Source organism: Callithrix jacchus, chromosome 7 (assembly GCF_049354715.1).
Source record: "Callithrix jacchus isolate 240 chromosome 7, calJac240_pri, whole genome shotgun sequence".
Taxonomy (NCBI): Eukaryota; Metazoa; Chordata; class Mammalia; order Primates; family Cebidae; genus Callithrix; species Callithrix jacchus.
This window is the reverse complement of record NC_133508.1, coordinates 59,740,762-59,761,136: the sequence shown is the minus strand read 5'-3', so window position 1 is coordinate 59,761,136 and position 20,375 is coordinate 59,740,762. Positions and strand designations below refer to the sequence as shown.

Genomic DNA, 20,375 nt, shown 5'->3' with positions numbered 1-20,375 from the left:
CCAGTTTCAAACCTTAAATATTTTGCCATAATTTTAGCATATACATATCCAAAAGTGAATTTATTCTGAAACTAATGAAACCGAAGCTTCAGGGACACTCAATTGCATGGACTCCTTCCAATACCCTAAACATGATTTTAACTATGTAATGATATAATTTTGTTAAAGTACAGTCCCAAAAACTGAATGAGCTCCCAAGTCATAAAATATACACACTTTTTTCCTTGCATACACCTAAGAACTACTGAAACAGGGCCTGTCTATCCCGGCCTCAGCTTGCTTTTCATTCCTTAAACGGATACTCTATCCTCTAAAGTCTGTTTCCTCTGGAACCCAAGACTGGCTAGTTGCTAGCTTTCTAGCTGCTGCTCCACATAAACACATAACTAATTTTTTCTTCTGCAAGTTTAAGACCTAATAATAATTAAAAAAAAAAAAAAAAAAAAAAACAGGATAAATAAGAGGAGTTAAAATTACAAAGAAAAAAATATTGGTTGGGTGAGGTGGCCCATGTCTGTAATTTCAGCACTTTGGGAGGCTATGGCAGGAGGACTGCTTGAGCCCAGAAGTTTGAGACCAGATGGGGCAACACATAGAGAAGCCATCTCTACAAAAAATTAAAAATTACCCAGGAGTGTTTGTGCACACCTGTAGTCTCAGCTACTCAGGAGGCTGAAGTAAGAGGATCACTTGAGCCTGGGAGGTTGAGGTTACAGTGAGATATGATTGTACCACTGCATTCCAGCACGGGTGACAGAGTGAGACCTTGTTTCCAAAAAATTAGTCAATAAGGTAACTAAGAAAAGAAATCTTTCTTGTAGGAGACAGGTTAAAAAAGTAAATAATAGTAAAATCTTATAGTGTGCCCCAAATTTATCTGCAGATTCAACACAATCACAACCAGAATCCCAGCAGCCTTTTTTGCAGAAACTGATAAGCTGGTCCTAAAACTCATATGGAAATGGAAAGGATCCAGAACAGCCAAAACAATCTTGAAAAAGAAGAACAAAGTTGGGGAACTCACACTTCCTAATTTCAAACTTACTATGAAACTAAAGTAATCAGGGTGGTGTGGTACTGGCATGAATGGAAATATATAATACATCAATGGAATAGAGTTGAGAGTCCAGAAATAAACTCTTACAGTCAATCAACAAGGGTGCCAACTATTCGTTTGTTGAGGAAAAGAACAGTCTTCAATAAACTGTGCTGGGACAACATGCAAAATAATGAAGTTGAACCCCTACCTCACACTATATACAAAAATTAACTGAGGAAAGATTATAGACCTAAATGCAAGAGCTAAAACTATAAAACTCTTAGAAGAAAACATAGGAGTAAATCCTCATGACATTGGACAAGGCAATGGTTTATTAGATATAACACCAGAAGCAAAGGGTACAAAAGAAAAAATAAATCAGGTCTCATCAAAATTAAAAATTTCTGTAACCAGAATATGTAAAGAACTCTTAGTAGAAAATTATAAATACAACTCTTTTTTTTTTTTTTTTTTTTTTTTTGAGATGGGGTCTTGCTGTATTGTCCAGGCTGGAGTGCAGTGGCACAATCTCAGCTCACTGCAGCCTCTGCCTCCCGGGTTCCAGCAATTCTCCTTGTATCTCCTAATGATACAAGTGTCAGCCTTGTGGGTAGCTGGCGTTACAGGCACACGCCACCATGCCTGGCTAATTTTTCTATTTTTAGTAAAGAGACACAGTTTCGTTGTATTGGAAAGGCTGGTCTCAAACTCCTGACCCAAAGTGCTGGGATTATAGGTGCTGAGCCACCACACCTGGCCACAACTCAATTTTTAAAAATGAGCCAAGGATTTGAATAGTCATTTCATCAAAGATAAAAAAATGGCCAATAAACACGGAAATGCATATCAAAACCACAACAAGATACCACTTCAGCCCCACTAGGATGGCTATAGTAAAAGACAAACAATATCAAATGTCAAGAAGCACATGAAGGTTGGGCAAGGAGGCTCACACCTGTAATCCCAGCACTCTGAGAGGCTGAGGTGGGTAGATCACTTGAGGTCAGGAGTTCAAGACCATCCTGGCCAACATGGTGAAACCCCATCCCTACAAAAATTGGTCAGGGTTGGTGGCAGGTGCCTGGAATCCCAGCTACCCAGCAGGCAAAGGCAGGAGAATCGTTCAAATCCAGGAGGAGGGGAGCTGCAGTAAGCAGAGATCACACCACCACATTCCAGCCTGGGTGACAGACTCCGTCTCAAAAAAAAAAAAAAAAGAATATTGGAGAAACTGGAACCCTCATATATTTACTAATGGGAATGTAAAATGGTACAGTTGCTGTGGAAAACTGTTTGGCTGTACCTCAAAAGTTAAACCTAGAATTAACATAAAACCCAGCAATTCTACTCCCAGGCCCATACCCAAGAGAACTAAAACATATTCACACACAAAAAAACTGTACATTAATGTTCACAGCAGCAGCAGCATGCAAAATAACCAAGACATAGAAACAAATCCAAATGACCATCCAATGATAAATGGATAAACAAAATTTGGTATCTCCATACAATGGAATATTATTTAGCCATAAAACTGAATGGATCATCAGTGGATGAACCCTGAAAACATGCTAAATACAAAAGGCCACATATTGTAATATTTTATTTAAAATGTCTACAACAGACAAATCTGTAGACAAAGAGTAGATTAGTGATTGCCAGGGACTAAGGGTAGGGAGGAATGGGAAGTGATTGCTAATGATACAAGTGTCTTTGAGAACGATGAAAAGGTTCTAAAACCAATTGTGGTGTCGTACAATCTTGTAAATAAGCCAAAAACCACTGAATTGCACATTTTAAAATAGTGAATTTTATTATACATGCATTATCCCAATAAATCTGTTTTGTTTGTTTTAGACAGAATTTCGCTCTTGTTGCCCAGGCTAGAGCGCAGTGGCACAATCTCTACAACCACCGCCTCCCAGGTTCAAGCAATTCTCTTAACTCAGGCTCCAGAATAGCTGCAGAGAGTACAGGCATGAGCCACTGTGCCTGGCCAATAAACCTGTTTTTAAAAACATCTTATACATGGCTTGTGTTCACCTGTCTATTAAAATCGTAAATTAACACTCTTGATTCCTGCCCTTCACTTCATTTCTGAGGGCTGGTGTCATCAACCTCTGTGCTTTCCTAACCCATGCTTTGGTAAAAGCTCCAGAAAGTCTTGCCTCCAAAATGGTATTTTACCCAGCACTGGTTATATTTCAGAGAGTTGGCTCAAGTAGGCAGATAAATCTGAGGGCTCTCACTCTGGGTAATACTCACCTCAAGAAGCTCCGCATACATACTGAATTGGTATTCACACTTAAAAATTGTATAGACAATTTTTTACAAGCATAAATTACATAACTTGCAAATTTTTATTTAAATGTTGGTTATATGCACATATATATCCAGGTTTTTTTTTTCCAACTAGACCATAAAATCTCCAAAAAAGGCCCAAGTCTAAAGTCTGCGCCCTAATACTACCCCAGTGCCCTCCACAATGTCCCATGTGGTCCTTTGTTTCAAGGGCTGATGATACCCTGTAACATGAATGTGGGAATTCCATTCCAGTTCCATCACTTACTTAGCTTTGTGACTTTGGGTAAGTTGCTTAAATTGTGTGCCTCAGTTTACTCATTCCTAAAATAGGGCTAGCAATACCTGCCCGTTGGTATTTAGCAAAAACAAAAAACAAAGTAATGTTGGTGACACGCTGAACACAGCATCTAGGACACAGAGATTGTCTGCATATACTGATGGAGTCAAATCTTTTTCTTCCCATATACTTGCATTTTGACTAACTGTTATTTGTCCTCTCAAACAGCAGCTTCCTCATCTGCAAAATTCTATGCCAAAAGATCTCTGGGAGGATTGAAAAAAAGAAAAAGCCTACAACTCCTATCACATAGCAGGGGCTCAAACAAAAACAAAAACGACCCTTTCTTTTCCATCTCAGAAATCTACAGCCCCCTCGTGCATCCAGCTGAAACGCCATCAACACCGCCGAACGGCTTCTAGACCTATCTGTGGACAAACAAGTGATGTCTCCAAGAACGCCAACCGTAACTCCAGGCCAGGGAGCCATTTTTCCAGCCAAGAAAATGAAAAGGTGTGCAAGTAAGATCTAAGGAGTAAAATACCCCTCCCGGCGATCATCGATGCCAGCGACCCAGCACAAAGACTGCAGTCAACACCGGCAAAGACCTTTCCTTTCTCACCCCACCCGTCCAGCTAGAAGGGACGTGGCGTGGACAGCCATACAGGGGAAGGTGTGGGTGGTCGTGGGGCGAAGGGCCCAAGACCCGGCAGCGGCGGGGGAGAGCGGAGCAGCCTGGGGAAGCTCTGCACCCGGCGGTGTCGTCTGAGGGAGGGGTCGAGCCTTACCTTCGCCCGCTTGCGCCTGCTAGTCCGACGCCCCTCCGGAGTCTCTGCTATTCCAGTTTCCATGGGGGTCGCAGACCCAGGCACGACGGTAGGCCCGGCCTGAGGCCCTGCGGACCCCGGCGGTTCGGCCAGGCCCCCGGGGGGCGAGGCCCGCGGAGGCTCTTTCTTGCGGGGCGTGCGCTCCCCGGCCGCCCCCGGCCCGACCTCGGCTGGGCCCGACAGGCCCGCGGGCGGCGCGGCCACCTCAGAGCCGTTCTCGGCACTGCCCGCAGTCCCGGGGCCAGCCTCCGTCCCGGCTGCCGCCGCTGCAGCCGCCGCCGCTGCGGCTGCAGCCTTCTTCCCAGACAACATCTCGGGCCGCCGGGCCGCCGACGGCCGTAGGGGCCGCTCGGTCTGTCGCTCCGTGGGTCCGAACCGCCTCGACTCGCCTCGCTTCACGTCGCCCGCGCGCCGCCAACCGCCGTCGCGTACGCAAGCGCTAAGCGCGCTCCCGCCGCGCCGGGACAAAAAGGGCCGGAGACGCCCACGAGCCCCGCCCCTCCCACGCAGCCATAGAGCGGCGTTCTTGCGGCTAGAGCGGCACCGCAGCCAAGAATGTGTAGCTTGCCTAGAGCGTCTCCCCTGCTTTTGGAACGGGACCTGGCACAGTCCGTGGTCTTAGGGCTTCTGGGCCAGACTAAACCTCCGAAGGGTTTGCATGGGTGCGTTCGTTCATTCACTCATCCAATTTTTCGTCAATTCAACGAGTATCTATTAATGCTTGCCTACTACGTAACAAGGGTTACATTATAAAGTTCTTGCTTTCAAAGAACTTACAATCTAATGGGGGAAAACAAATAATGCTGATAGGGTGTCTTATTTATTCATAATTGTCCTGCTTGGACTGGGCAAAAAACTTGGAGAGCACAGCAGTTTCAATGGTAATCAAATGGAGAGAAGTTAGGAAATCCATGTTTGAGTGCAGACGGAATTGGTCTTGTCTCCAAGCCTTTGTTCATACTCTTCCTTCTGTCTGGCCCCCAACCCCATTCGCACACCATGTCCCCCATACATAATAACTATAAAGGAGAACTAACCTAAAAACCCAGTAAGGGCCAGGCACAGTGGCTTGCATCTGTAATCCCAGCACTTTGGGAAGCCGAGGTGAAACGATTGCTTGAGCCCAGGAGTTTGCGACCAGCCTGACCAACGTGGCGAAACCCTGTCTCTACTAAAATGACAAAAATTAGACAGGTGTGATGGTGCGTGCCTGTAATCCCAACTACTCAGGAGGCTGAGGCAGGAGAATCGCTTGAACCTGGGAGGCGAAGGTTGCAGTGAGCCAAGATCACACCACTGCACTGCAGCCTGGGCAACAGAGCAAGAGTCTGTCTCAAAAAAGAAAATAAATAAATAAAATAAAATAATAATAAAAGTTAATGTCTCTAGGTGAGAGAATTGCTTGAGGCTGGAGTTTGAAACCAGCCTAGGCAATATAGCAAGACCCTGTCTCTAAAAAAAAATAAATAAAAAAAATTTTTTTTGAGATGGGGTTTCGCTCTTGTTGCCCAGGCTGAAGTGCAATGGAGTGACTTTGGCTCACTGCAACCTCCGCCTCCTGGATTCAAGTAATTCTTCCGCCTCAGCCTCCCAAGTAGCTGGTATTACAGGTATGAGCCACCACACCCGGCTAATTTCTTATTTTTAGTAGAGATGGGGTTTCTCCATGTTGGTCAGGCTGATCTGGAACTCCCAAGCTTAGGTGATCTACCTGCCTTGGCCTCCCAAAGTGCTGGGATTACAGGCGTAAATCACTGCACCTGGCCAAAAAAAAATTTTTTTTTTTACATTAGCTGAGCGTAGTGGCACATGTCTGTTGTCCTAGCTACTCAGGAGGCTGAGGCAGGAGGATCACTAGAGCCCAGGAGTTGAAGGCTTCAGTGAGCCATGATTGCACCACCGTACTCCAACCTGGGCAACACAATGAGACCTTGTCTCAAAAATAAAATAAAATAATAATAAAAAGTTAATGTCTAACTGTACAGAGTCCAAAACCTAATCAATATTATATATTATATTTTTTCTTTTTTTCCTGCTATAGGTTTGTCTGTTATACATATTATATTAAACAAAGATAATTCCCTAAAGCATCAAGATGGGCTAGTATAACTGTGAAAGCAGTTATGTCCAAGTTTGGATAGCTTTTCTTTGCCCCTGTGATGGTAAGGGCTCTGTATTGGCCATTACTTTGCCAGTGGCTAGGCCCAAAAATACTGGTGAATGAATGAGGAGGCCTACATCACCTGGCTCTTGTGAGGACATCATGAGATAATACTTGCAAACTGCTTGTCAAAGAATCTGGCACATAGTGGGTGCTTCAGACATAGAAGGAGTTATTGTTATGTGGCAACTGGGTGGTGGGAGGGAGCTGGTTATGACTCAGAGGTGTGGGTAGCTGTGACTCTTGTCATGGAGGGGCCTGAGGCAGGGTCCTGGGGCCTGTGTGCCTTCACGCCATAATGCTGGCAGAACTGATATTTCTCTTTAGGAGTCTCCATGGGATACTTGCCTCCTCAGGCACCATAGGCGCAGTGGCAATTTGGCTGATGAGCTGTAAGCCAGTCTTGTTTGGGTTCCTATTCCTTCTGCTGTTGCTTAGCAACTGGCTGGTCAAGCATGAACACAAGCTCACCCTCCCAGAGCCCCAGCAGGTGAGCAAGACGGGCCTTGGCTTCAGCTCAGGGATAGGGGATATTTGTAGCTAGATTAGGTTGGGGGTTAGGGAATAGGGAGGTGTCGAAATAATGGGGCTGGACTGGGGAGTCCAAGACTCTGGTCTAAATCACCATTCTACAGCTTCCTCTTAGGTGGTGCTGGCAAATTTCTTCCCTCCACAAGGGGCATCAGTTGCCTCAGCTGTTAAATCAGGACCACCCCAGACTCTCCTATTTCCTTTTTATTTTTTTGAGATGGAGTTTCGCTGTTGTTACCCAGACTGGAGTGCAATGGCAGGATCTCGGCTCACCGCAACCTCCGCCTTCTGGGTTCAAGCAATTCTCCTGCCTCAGCCTCCCGAGTAGCTGGGACTACAATCACACACCACCATGCCCAGCTAATTTTTGTATTTTTAGTAGAGAAGGGGTTTCACCTTGTTGACCAGGATGGTCTCGATCTCTTGACCTCGTGATCCACCCGCCTCGGCCTCCCAAGGTGCTGGGATTATAGGCGTGAGCCACCGCTCCCGGCCAACTCTCCTATTTCATGTTTGATGTCAGCATGCTTTGTCAAGAGTAACAACTACTTTAATGTGAAAAAAAAATTTTTTAAATTAAAATGGATGAACATAGATATATCTCTAAAATAGAATAATAAAGACAGCAGAAATGTACATAGATTATGACAGCTTTTGTTTAATGTTAAAAAAAAAAAACCAATATGCTAGGCCAGGTGCAGTGGATCACATCTGTAATACCAGCACTTTAAGAGGCTGAGGCAGGTGGATCACTTGAAGTCAGGAGTTCAAGACCAGCCTGGCCAACATAGTGCACCTGTAATACAAGCTACTCAAGAGGCTGAGGCAGGAGAATCACTTGAACCCGGGAGGCAGAGGTTACCGTGAGCTGAGATCATGCCACTGCACTCCAGCCTGGGTGACAGAGCAAGACTCCATCTAAAAACAAAAACAAAAAGCATGCAAAACAGCCCAGCACAGTGGCTCACACCTATAATCCCTGCACTTTGGGATGTCGAGGCAGGTGGACCACTTGAAGCTGGGAGTTCGAGAACAGCCCGGCAACATGGTGAAACTATGTATCTGCAAAAAATACAAAAATGAGCCAGGCATGGTATGCGCCTATAGTCCCAGCTACTCAGGAGACTGAGGCTGGAGAATCACCTGAGCCCAGGAAGTTGAGGCTGCAGTGGACTATGATCATGCCACTGCACTCCAGCCTGGGTGACGGAGTGAGATTGTCTCAAAAAAAAAAAAAAAAAAAAAGGCTCGGGGCAGTGGCTCATGCCTATAATCCCAGCACTTTGGGAGGCCGAGGCAGGCAGATCAGGAGGTCAGGAGTTCAGACTGGCCAACATGGTGAAACCCTGTCTCTACTAAAAAATACAAAAAATTAGCTGGGTATGATGGCTTGTGCCTGTAATCCCAGCTATTTGCGAGGCTGAGGTAGGAGAATTGCTTGAACCAGGACCTGGAAGGCAGAGGTTGCAGTGAGCTGAGATCACACCACTGCATTCCAGCGTGGGCTACAGAGCAAGACTCCACCTCAAAAAAGAAAAACAAAACAAAACAACAGCCTATCTTGTTTATGGATGCATATGTGCAGTGAAAGTAGTTTAAGGCAGGTTGTTTCAACTGTGGCATTATTGACATTTTGGGCCAGAGGATTCTTCGTTGTGGGGGGCTCACCTATCACTTGTGCATTTTTAGCTTAGGGGCATCTCCGGCCCCCACCCATGAGATGCCAAGTAGCACACCCCCGATTTTGTGACAATTAAACGTATTTCCAGACATTGCCAAATGTTCCCTGGGGAGGGCAGAATGCCTTCCATTGAGAACTACTTTATAAAGAAATGCATGGAAAAATAAATATTAAATGCAGGATTACAGTTGAAATGATGATATTCAAAGAATGGGGAGAACGCTGTGGGTGGGAGAGTCCAAAGAGAACTTTAGTTATATTTATATTTTATTTCTTAAGTTAATATGGGAATATGAGCATTTGTTGTATTATTTAGCTTTTTTTTGCATGTCAAATATGTTTAATTTTTTTCAGTTAACCATTTTATTTTATTTATGTATTTAGCTTTTTGAGACAGGTCTCACTCTGTGGCCCAGGCTGGATGCAATGGCACAACCATGGCTCACTGCAGCCTCGACCTCAGTGGGCTCAGGTGATCCTTCCACCTCAGCCTCCCAAGTAGCTGGGACTACAGGTGTGCCACAGGGGTAATTTTTTCTAGTTTTTGTAGAGATGAGATTTACCATCTTGCCCAGGCTAGTTTCAAACTCCTGGGCTCAAGTGATCCTCCTGCCTCGGACTTCCAAGGTGTGGGGATTACAGGCATGAGCCACCACACCGCCTAATTTTTAAATTTTTTTTTTTTTTTTTTTTTTTTTTTTGAGACAGAGTCTCACTCCATCACCAGGCACCAGGCTGGAGTGCAGTGGCGCCACCTTGGCTCACTGCAACCTTCACCTCCCAGGTTCAAGCAATCCTTCTGCCTCAGCCTCCCGAGTAACTTGGACTACAGGCATGCGCCACCACGCCCAGCTAATTTTTTTGTATTTTTAGTAGAGATGGGGTTTCACTATGTTGGCCAGGATGGTCTCTATCTCTTGACCTTGTGATCCGCCTGCCTCGGCCTCCCAAAAAATTTTAAATATTTTTAAAGACCATTAGTTTATAGCTGAATCCAAAAAGAAAAAAATTGAGTGTTATTTTTAACCAGGGGAGGGAGAGATGAGAATCAGAGAGATAAAAGCATGTCATGAGACCATTGAGATTTTGCAGTTTGAGATCACGCTGAGCCTGACAAAATGCTCAGAGAGGCACATTGGAAAAACAGTCTCCTGGAGATAGATGTATTTAGGCTAAGGGCTTTATGTCCACTGCAACTGGCAGATTAGCGAGCCATGTCATGCATTCCTATGAACCAAAGGCCAGTGGGGGACTCAGGAATTTGAGGCTGTGTGATGCTGAGAAAGTGACTTCCCAGCAGAGAGTGGTGGCTCACACCTGTAATCCCAGCACTTTGGGAGGCTAAGGCGGGCAGATCACCTGAGGTCAGGAGTTTGAGACTAGCCTGGTTAACATGGCAAAACCCCATCTCTACTAAAAATACAAAAATTAGCCAGGCGTGGTGGCAGGCACCTGTAATCCCAGCTACTCGGGAGGCTGAGGCTGGAGAATCACTTGAACCCAGGAGGTGGAGATTCAGTGAGCCAAGATGGCGCCATTGCACTCCAGCCTAGGCAACAAGAGTGAAACTCCATCTTAAAAATAAGAAAATGACCTCCATTGCTGGGTCCCAAGTCTCCACAAAATGAGGCAAAGACGCTCCCCTTGCAGGCAGTGGTGAGAATCTATTAAGATAATGTTTGTAAACCACCTGGCACAAAGCAGGTGTTCAAACAAGGAAGGGATTATCATTATTAACCAACTTTCCCCTTTTCCTGGTGGTGGGGAGCTTAGAAGGAAGAAGAGAAACCAAAGGCTTCCGAAAACGACTCCAAGAACAAGGCCAAGAACATGAAAGAAGTTGAGAGAATGCATTCCTGCTTTGCCCTCCAGGAAAAGGTCCTCCAACGGCTTCTGTTCAGCGAAATGAAGCTGAAGGTCCTAGAGGATCAGATGTTCATCATATGGAATAAAATGAATCACCACAGGCGGTCAAGCAGACATCAGAATTTTCCCACGAAGAAACACAGAATGAGGAGGCATGAGTCGATTTGCCCCACCCTGTCTGACTGTACTTCCAGTTCCCCCAGCTAATGAGGCCAAGATGGGCTGGCCTCTGCGGATGTTATCTTGACTCAGTAAAACCCAGTCACAGCCTATTGCATGTTTGTAGTAAGTTATAGCAGAAAGGTGCCTAGGAGCCAGGAGGAGGATCAGAGGCTGAACGATTGCCTCTGGAAAGAAATCTACACAGCAGGTCTACCAGGTAGCACATAGTGGCATGGCCTAATAGGGTTCTAGAACCATCCCTTTCTAGAGCCTTCTGTTTCAGTTGTATCTATCCTGGTTCCTCCCTGGCCCTGTGCTGTTCACCCTGAGTCTCCCCACTACTGTACCAGCCCCTAGTTTCCCCTCTCATTCTGCACCCAGAGGCCAGAGCCAGCCCTGCCAAGTCTGTATCTGACCATGTCCCTTGCTCATTATTTTTTTTGGGATAGAGTTTCACTCTTGTCGCCCAGGTTGGAGTGCAATGGTGTGATCTCGGCTCACTGCAACATCCACCTCCTGGGTTCAAGCGATTCTCCAGCCTCAGCCTCCCAAGTGGCTGGGATTACAGGTGCCTGCCACCACGCCTGGATAATTTTTGTATTTTTAGTAGAGACAGGGTTTCACCATGTTGGCCAGGCTGGCCTGGAACTTCTGACCTCAGGTGATCAACCTGCTCCGGCCTCCCAAAGTGCTGGGATTACAGGTGTGAGCCACCGTGCCCAGCTCATGTTATTGAGTTTCAACCAGAGCTCAGTTGCCCACTGACAGATCTGAGCTGGTGAGTTTTGTGTTATAAAGTGAGATCAGCAAGTGTTAGAGCTTGAAAGACAAGCCAGCACCTAGCCAGGACTTTTCTTTGTAATGAGAACTGGAAAGGAAATCATTATCTCACTGTTTGATTCAGTGTGACTTAGTGTTATGCTGGTGTTCTACCTAAAATCATCTCTCCTCATGCAAGTCTCATGTATTCTAACCAAACCAGAGGACCTGCCATTCCCCAAATGCGTCCACATCTTTGCTTACATTGTTTCTTACTGATGCCATATGCTAAGACATATCAGAAACACAGGAATTTAATACAATTCTAGAACACATGCTAATAACACATTTATATGAATATAATCCAAAGAAAGTTAAACACTGTTTCATATTTGACAATATTTCCTGTACAATATTATTATATTGAATAAGCCGAATATGTCTCTTTTGCACTTCAGGGCACTAATGTAAAAAAATTAATGACGACCATAGTTAGAATTTGATTTTGGAAAGTTTGTCAAACATAAAAAAGCTTAAAACACTTCATATCACAAAATAGAATCACAGATCATTGTAAAATAAGTCATTCATTTAGAGAAAGTTATACAAATTTCAAAAAAAAGACAAAAATCTTTATTCTTTGAGAGAGGAGACCTAATTTCCCAAACAATAAACCCAAATAATGACAGAATGAGGCCAATTCAATTTGTTTCTCAAAATTTTGTAAACAATCTATACAATTTTAAGCATCTTGACCATAAGGTATAATTTTCATGAACCTTTTTAAAAGCTTTATAATCTTTTATTAAGGAGTAAGTTAATGCTCCAAGAAAACCTTGTTAATCTGACACAGGAGTCCATATGCTGGTTTTGCATCAGTGTGTGTCTTTGATATTAATAGTTAATTTATAGAGAAACTGAACTTATTTTGTCTCATGAAATTGACTCTTACAATCTCACATGCCCACCTCTTCCACCATAGTCCCTGGGCCTTGATGAGTTGAATAGTTTTAATTTATGGCCTTGTGTCTCATGAATGCAGTTTATTTTGATTGGCATCTTCTACTGGGTCTGAAGACGAGGCTTTAATTGCTGTCAGTATTTAAGATTTACCAGGACTTGATATCTTTTTTAGACACAGGAGTCAAAGCCCTGTAACTTAATGACTCAAGGACTTTAAAAGAACCTAAAGAAAGTTACATGGATGTAATAACCTTAATTTATTTTTTTAAAAATCTCTAAGCAAACAAAAGCTTAATAACAATTACATAGGAATTATTTCAATAAAGCATAAAATCTGTTTGTTAGGCCAGTTACCCAAAGGCAACTGTGGTGTGACTGCTCTTCCCTCTGGAGAGTCAATTTAGATAACTGCAAGTTTTTGCAAGCACCATTAAGGAGTCAAAACTTGTAGCTATCTAAATGGACTCCCCATAGGGAACAGACCTTCTGTGGTGTGAGTGCTGTTTCCTATGGGGAGTCCATTTAGGTAACTGCAAGTCAAAACCAATGTAAAGGGTACTTGAATTAATTAGACATAGGAAGAGTGTTTCTTGCATCATAAGTGAAAATTTTTGGATCCACAGAACAATTTAAAGCCAGAGCACAGAATATTACATTGGAGAAAAAAATTTCCTTTAGACTTTTAAGATAAAACATTTTTAGCATTGGGCCATAATAATTAGAACCCAAAGGAAAAAAAAACTTATAGGAGCTGAAAATGCATTGAAGGATAGAGTTACTACTTTAGGCCTTTTAAAAGAGGAAGGGAAAGCTGAAAACAGCAATAAAAGTTGAACTTTGCATAATAAAATCATAATGTCTTGTAATTTTATTAATAGTAAAGCAATGCCTTAAGAACATTTTATTGTTCTAACTAATTCTTTACTGTATAAGTGGTTTTTAAAAATATCAAAACCTGCACTTTGGGAGGCTGAGATGGGAGGATCACTTGAGGTCAGGAGTTTGAGACCAGCCTGCCCAACATGGCAGAATCCCATGTCTACTAAAAATACAAAAATTAGCCGGACGTGGTGGTAGGCCCCTGTAATCCCAGCTACTTGGGAGGCTGAGGCAGGAGAATCGCTTGAACCCAGGAGGCAGAGGTTGCCTCCATGCCACTGCACTCCAACGCGGATGATAGAACGAGACACAATCTAAAAAAAAAAAAATCAAAACCCAATCTCTAGAAAGACCATTATAAATAATTTCCCTTCAATTATAGACAACTTTGATCATATAAATCCATAAACCTTATTGCAACTTACACAGATCATTCATGACATGCTTAGACTTTCTGGTTTGTCCTGAACATCGTTTTTTCTTAAACAACCACTTTATAAAACTTACCATACGAGATTTTCTCTCATATAAAATTATATTTCTTTAAGCTTTCTTATCAACAATACCTCTTTATTTCTATAAATTTCTTTACATCTCTCTTATTTTCTAGTTCCTTTTACCTTGTTTTATAGGTAACCTTTAAATAAGCTTCAAATTAGAAAAAAATTATTTACCTCTTAACAAGACACATATTTTTTAGAAAGAATGTTTTCCTACCATATATATGTATTTTTTTTTATTGGAAAATCCCCATTTAATAAAATCTCTATTTAATTCAATATAACTTTAGATTATAAATTATGTTTATCTAGATAATATGTTGTATTTATTCCATTACATTTACCAAATTATTATTTATTTAATTTTGTTGTTTTTTTTTCAGACAGTATTCCATTACATTTACCAAATTATTATTTATCTAATTTTGTTGTTTTTTTTCCAGACAGTCTTTCTCTGTCACCCAGGCAGGAGTGCAGTGGTGCAGTCTTGGCTCATGCAACCCCCGCCTCCCTGGTTCAAGTAATTCTCCTGCCTCAGCTTCCCAAGTAGCTGGGATTATAGGCACATGCCACCACGCCTGGCTAATTTTTTTGTATTTTTAGTAGAGATAGGGTTTCACCATGTTGGCCCGACTGGTCTTAAACTCCTGACCTCAGGGAATCCACCTGCCTCAGCCTCCGAAAGTGCTGGAATTACAGTGTTAGCCACAATGCCTGGCCAAATTATTTTATTTTAGTTTATATTTTGAGATTAAGTTTCACTCTTATCATCCAGGCTAGAAAGCAATGGTGCAATCTTAGCTCACTGCAACCTCCAACTCCCAGGTTCAAGTGATTCTCCTGCCTCAGCCTCCTGAGTAGCTGGGATTACAGGTGCCCACCATCATATCTGGCTAATTTTTGTATTTTTAGAGGAGATGGAGTTTCACCATGTTGGCCAGGCTGGTCTTGAACTCCTGACTCAGGTAATCTGCCTGCCTCAGCCTCCCAAAGTGCTGGGATTACAGGCCTGGGCTTATTATTTAATTTTTGAATACTCTTTAACTTTAAGCCAGTTTGGTACCTTGTGGCCAAAAACACATAACAAAATATGGGTACATGTACATAAACACACACATACACACTCATAGAAAGATCCTATAGCTTTCACTTCAGAACTGTGAGATATTAATACAAACTGACCAGTTTGCAAACAATAACAAAAAGGAATGGTTGGATACAAACAGTGGATTTTATCTCAGTAGAAATATTACAGCAGACTTAAAGCAAGCAGAAAAGAAAGAAGAGAGATAACAAACTTGGGAACTTTATAGTTGTAGGTTGACCTTCGGGTTCCAAATTTTTCTTGATGTAATTGGCCCCTCAGTTTAAAATGTGCACAAGAACAGACCTAATGTGTAACCAGCCGGAGTATGAGAAAATAGGGGATGCCCTTCCATTTATATGACCACTTGCAAGTAGAGGCACCATAAAACCAAATGGGGTGCCCGTCCTTGTCTATCCTCATTCTTTTTTTTTTTTTCTGAGATGGAATTTTGCTCCTGTTGCCCAGGCTGCAACACAATGGCACAATTCCGGCTCACTGCAACCTCTGCCTCCTGGGTTCAAACGATCCTGCCCAGCCTCCCGAGTAGCTGGAATTACAGTCATGCACCACCACGCCTGGCTAATTTTGTATTTTTAGTAGAGACAGAGTTTCTCCACGATGGTCAGGCTGGTCTCAAACTCCTGACCTCAGATGATCTGCCCACCTTGGCCTCCCAAAGTGCTGAGATTGCAGGTATGTGCCATGGTGCCTGGCCTGTTTATCCTCATTCTTAAATGATTTGTATCCCACAATTTAAAAAAAAAATTTTAATTTATATATATATTTTTGGAGACTAAGTCTTACTCTGTCACCCAGGCTGGCATGCAGTGGTGCAATCTTGGCTCACTGCAACCTCCACCTCCTGGGTTCAAGTAGTTCTCCTGCCTCAGCCTCCTAAGTAGCTGCGACTACAGGAGCATGCCTGGCTAATTTTTTGTATTTTAGTAGAGACGGGGTTTCACTGTGTTGCCCAGGCTGGTCTTGAACTCCTGAGTTCAGGTATTTCGCCCACCTCAATCTTCCAAAGTGCTGGGATTACAGGCCTGAACCACTGTGCCTGGCCCCATATGTTTTTCTTAAAAGGAGGAACTGAGCTGTGGTCTAGGGTTTAGTGGAGTGGACTGAAGTGTGCTGATTGTGGGCGGGATTCCACAATGTGTCACCACTGAGATGTTGCTGCACTTTTATTTTCTCTGTTTCTCTCTCCAGAGGTCTAGCACCTCCAGGAGGGCTCAGTGTGGGGTGACCAGATCCTAATTGCTTCCTGGATGAGCCTTTTTGTTTGTTTTTCTGTTTTGTGTGTGTGTGTGTGTGTGTGTATGTGTGTGTGTGTGTGATGGAGTCTCACTCTGTTTTCCAGGCTGGAGTGCAGTGGTGTGATCTTGGCTCACTGCAGCCTCCACCTTTTGGGTTCAAACGATTCTCTTGCTTCAGCCTCCTGAGGAGCTGGAACTACAGGCATGTGTCACCATGCCTGGCTAATTTTTGCATTTTTAGTAGAGAAGGGGTTTCACTACATTGGCCAGGCTGGTGTCAAACTCCTGGCCTCAAGTGATGCACCTGCCTAGGCCTTTCAAAGTGTTGGGATGACAGGCGTGAGCCACTGAGACCAGCCTAAATTAGCCTTTTAAACTAATTTTGTTAAGAGTTTCCTGTAGGGCCTTGGCACATTGCTGGGAGTCAATCTCTGAGACACTCCCACTTAGCCCACAGTGACCTAGGGGTGCCCTTTGCTCCTGGGAGGAGCAAAATGTCCATTCTCTTCGGGGCTGAAGAAACTCATTCTCTCATTTGTCTATGAACACCACAGTTCAGTTTTTCATGCAAATGCTCACACGAGCCAATTGAGATTAATTTCCAGAGGATATTCAACAATGAAGAAGACTCTGGAATGTACCTCTGAACTAGAATTAGAATCCTAAACAACTTCCTAGGAGGGAAAAAACCTCTAGTACATGCCCGGCTAATTTTTTTTGTATTTTTAGTAGAGACGGGGTTTCACCATGTTGGCCAGGATGGTCTTGATCTCCTGATCTTGTGATCTGCCTGCCTTGGCCTCCCAAAGTGCTGGGATTACAGGTGTGAGCCACTGCCAAGAGTTGGAAAAATCTGATGGGACAAAGACTGGAACAACAACAAAAAAACACAATATGATCACTGAGTGTTCTCATGGTAAGGAGAAATTAAGACCAGCTGTCAATTTTATTTCTTTTTGAGACAAGGCCTCACTCTCACTCCTGTCACCCAGGCTGAAGTACAGTAGTGTGATCATGGGTCATTGCAGCCTTGACTTCCCAGGCTGAAGTGATCCTCCCACCTCAGCCTCCCATGTAGCTGGAACTACAGGTGTGTGCCACTGTGCCTGGCTAATTTTTTGTATTTTTTTCTTGTAGAGACAGGGTTTTACCATGTTGCCCAGGCTGATCTTGAACTCCTGGGCTCAAGCTATCTACTTGCCTCTCTCTGCCTCCCACAGTGCTGGGATTACAGGCGTGAGCCACCATGCCTAGCTGTCAATTTTAACCTTTAGTCATTAAAGAGAATTTCCAAGACCAAACAAATAAACAATTAAAAAAAAATCCAGTTCAGGTAGTTACTTAGAAATGAGCTGCAGGCTGAAGACGGTTCCCTACCATCTTAGACGTAGGAAGAAACTCAAACTCAGCTTCCCTGTTGGAAGTGAGCTTAACCTCCAGAGTTACCTGCCTTCTATGGCCATGGAAGCAGGAAAACTTACCTTCCTTGTTGGAAGCATGTAAAACTTCAGAAAAGCAGTTGTACAGCAAAATAAACTTTAGATCTCTACCAAATTTTGGGAGATCAAGAATTCTCTGGAAGGAGGGGAGCTCCCAGGCCTCAGCAAATTGTCCTATTGGGTTGAATGAAGATAGCTTAAGCTGGTACCAAACACCAATAGGAAATTTGTCAAAAGTCAGGGCCACTTCCATTCAGAATCCCTTCATGATTGCCAATTTGTAAAAAGTATCTGAGACAAGTGTCAATCAATGTAGAAAGTTTCTTTTGCCAAGGTTAAGGACATGCCTGTGACACAGCCTCAGGAGGTCCTGAGGACATGTGCCCAAGGTGACTGGGTACAGCTTGTTTTTTTTTTTTTTTTTTTTTTTTGAGACGGAGTTTCGCTCTTGTTACCCAGGCTGGAGTGCAATGGCGCGATCTCGGCTCACCGCAACCTCCGACTCCTGGGTTCAGGCAATTCTCCTGCCTCAGCCTCCTGAGTAGCTGGGATTACAGGCATGTGCCACCATGCCCAGCTAATTTTTTGTATTTTTAGTAGAGACGGGGTTTCACCATGTTGACCAGGATGGTCTCGATCTCTTGACCTCGTGATCCACCCGCCTTGGCCTCCCAAAGTGCTGGGATTACAGGCTTGAGCCACCGCGCCCGGCCGGCACAGCTTGTTTTTACACATTTTAGGGAGACATGAGACATCAATCAATATTTGTAACATATATGTTGGTTCAGGGAAAGGGAAGACAACTCAAAGTGGGTAGGGAGCTTCCAGGTCATAGGTAGATAAGAGACAAACGATTGTATTCTTTCAAGTTTCTAATTAGACTTTCACTGAATACACAATTTACTCATGAGAGGAGGGTAAAGGAAGAGTCACTTATGCCTTAGTCTGGCTTGATGAAACAATAGGGCAGAGGAAGCAATCAGATATGCATTTGTCTCATGTGAGCAGAAGGACAGCTTTGAGTTCTTTATTCACAGGGAATTTCCTTGTGGGTGAATTGTGAGGGAGGTCTGTAGCTTTTTAATCTTGTAGCTATCATCGTTAGGAAGAGAATGGCAGGTTTGCCATCGCAGTTCCCAGCTTGACTTTCCCCTTTGGTTTAATGATTTTGGAGTTCTGAGATTTATTTTCATTTCACACTCTTAAGTTCTGCCTTCCATAAAGTTCTAGGACATGAATACAATACAGCCATGTTCCTGGCCACTTTATCACAAGGATGGACTTTCCTTCAGTTTCAAATACCTTGCTCCATTTTCATCTGGGATCTTATCAGAATGGCCTTTGCTGTCCATCTTTCTACCAGCATTCTGATCAGCACTGCATAGGCAACCTCTAAGAAAACTGAGGCTTTCCCTGTGGCTCTTCTCTGAGTCCTCATCAGAATCCCCTCACTATTTCATTCATGGCAATACAACTTTTCCCAGCATTCACTTCAAAATTTTCAGGCTGGCTGCAGTGGCTCATGCCTATAATCCCAGCACTTTGAGAGGCTGAGGTGGGTGGATCACTTGAGGTCATGAGTTCAAGACCAGCCTGGCCAACATGGCAAAACTCTGTCTCTACTAAAAATACAAAAATTAGCTGGGAGTGGTGGCAGGCACTTATAATCCCAGCTACTTGGGAGGCTGAGGCAGGAGAATAGCTTGGACCTGGGAGATGGGGTTGCAGTGAGCCAAGATCTCACCACTGTACTCCAGCCTGGGCAACAGAGCAAGACTCCATCTCAAGAAAAGATCTGTAGTCAACTGTAAATAAAGGCCGATCATGGTGGCTCACTCCTGTAATCCCAGCACTTTGGGAGCCTGAGGCGGGAGGATCACTTGAGTCCAGGAGTTCGAGACAAGCCTGGGCAACATGGCAAAACCCTGTCTACAAGAAAAGAAAAATTAGCCTGGCATGGTAGCATGTGCCTGTAATCCCAGCTAGTTGGGAGGCTGAGGTGAGAGAATCGCTTGAACCCGGGAGGTGGAGATTGCAGTAAGCCGAAATCATGCCATTGCACTCCAACCTGGGCGACAAAGTGAGACTCCATCTCAAAAAAAAAAAAAAAACAACAACAAAAAACTCTTTCAGCCTCTACCCATTCACTAGTTCCAAAGCCACTTCCACATTTTTTGGTTAATTACAGCAACACTCTACTCCTCTGGTACTGGTTTCTGACCTAGTCCATTTTGTGCTGCTATAGCAAAATACCACGAATTGGGTAATATTTTTTCTTGAGATGCGGTCTTGCTGTGTTGCCCAGGCTGGCCTCAAACTCCTGGACTTAAGCAATCCATGAAAGACTGAGTAATTTAATTTGTAAGAACAGAAATGTATTTCTGACAATTCTGGAAGTTGGGGGGGTGGCTCCAAGAACAAGGCACAGGCAGGTTCAATGTCTAGTGAGGACCCAGTGTCTGCTTTCAAGATGACACCTTGAACTCTATGTCCTCTGGAAAGAAGGACTGCTGTGTCTTCACATTTCAGAAGGTGGAAGGGCAAAAGGAAACAAACTCCTTCTGTCAAGCCCTCTTATTTTTTTTGAGATGAAAGTCTCCCTCTGTCTCCAGGCTGGAGTGCAGTGGCACGATCTTGGCTCACT

At 43.7% G+C, this 20,375-nt stretch overlaps 2 protein-coding genes across 5 annotated transcripts in view; one reads left to right on the top strand and one right to left on the bottom strand.

Moving 5' to 3' along the window:
- KDM1A (lysine demethylase 1A) overlaps positions 1 to 4,867 on the bottom strand; it is a 78,983-nt gene extending 74,116 nt beyond the window's left edge. For all 4 annotated transcript variants that reach the window (XM_078330717.1, XM_078330718.1, XM_009000602.5 and 1 more), the window contains exon 1: positions 4,409 to 4,867. In XM_078330717.1, the coding sequence (XP_078186843.1) occupies positions 4,409 to 4,759 (351 nt within the window). In that variant the 5' untranslated portion in view covers positions 4,760 to 4,867. The remainder of the gene's footprint in view (positions 1 to 4,408) is intronic.
- Positions 4,868 to 6,828: 1,961 nt separating this feature from the next.
- On the top strand, positions 6,829 to 10,956 carry TEX46 (testis expressed 46). Its single transcript, XM_035253038.3, has 2 exons — positions 6,829 to 7,098; positions 10,594 to 10,956. Exons 1-2 carry the CDS (start codon positions 6,907 to 6,909, stop codon positions 10,891 to 10,893), a joined length of 492 nt encoding a protein of 163 aa, XP_035108929.1. The 5' UTR covers positions 6,829 to 6,906; the 3' UTR covers positions 10,894 to 10,956.
- The last annotated feature ends 9,419 nt before the right edge of the window (positions 10,957 to 20,375 follow it).

Excerpts from the sequence above, each read along its gene's own strand:
- TEX46 (XM_035253038.3), top strand. The coding sequence starts at position 6,907 with ATGCTGGCAGAACTGATATTTCTCTTTAGGAGTCTCCATGGGATACTT. Across the intron at positions 7,099-10,593 it reads CCCTCCCAGAGCCCCAGCAG|AAGGAAGAAGAGAAACCAAA; the intron begins GTGAGCAAGACG and ends TGGGGAGCTTAG.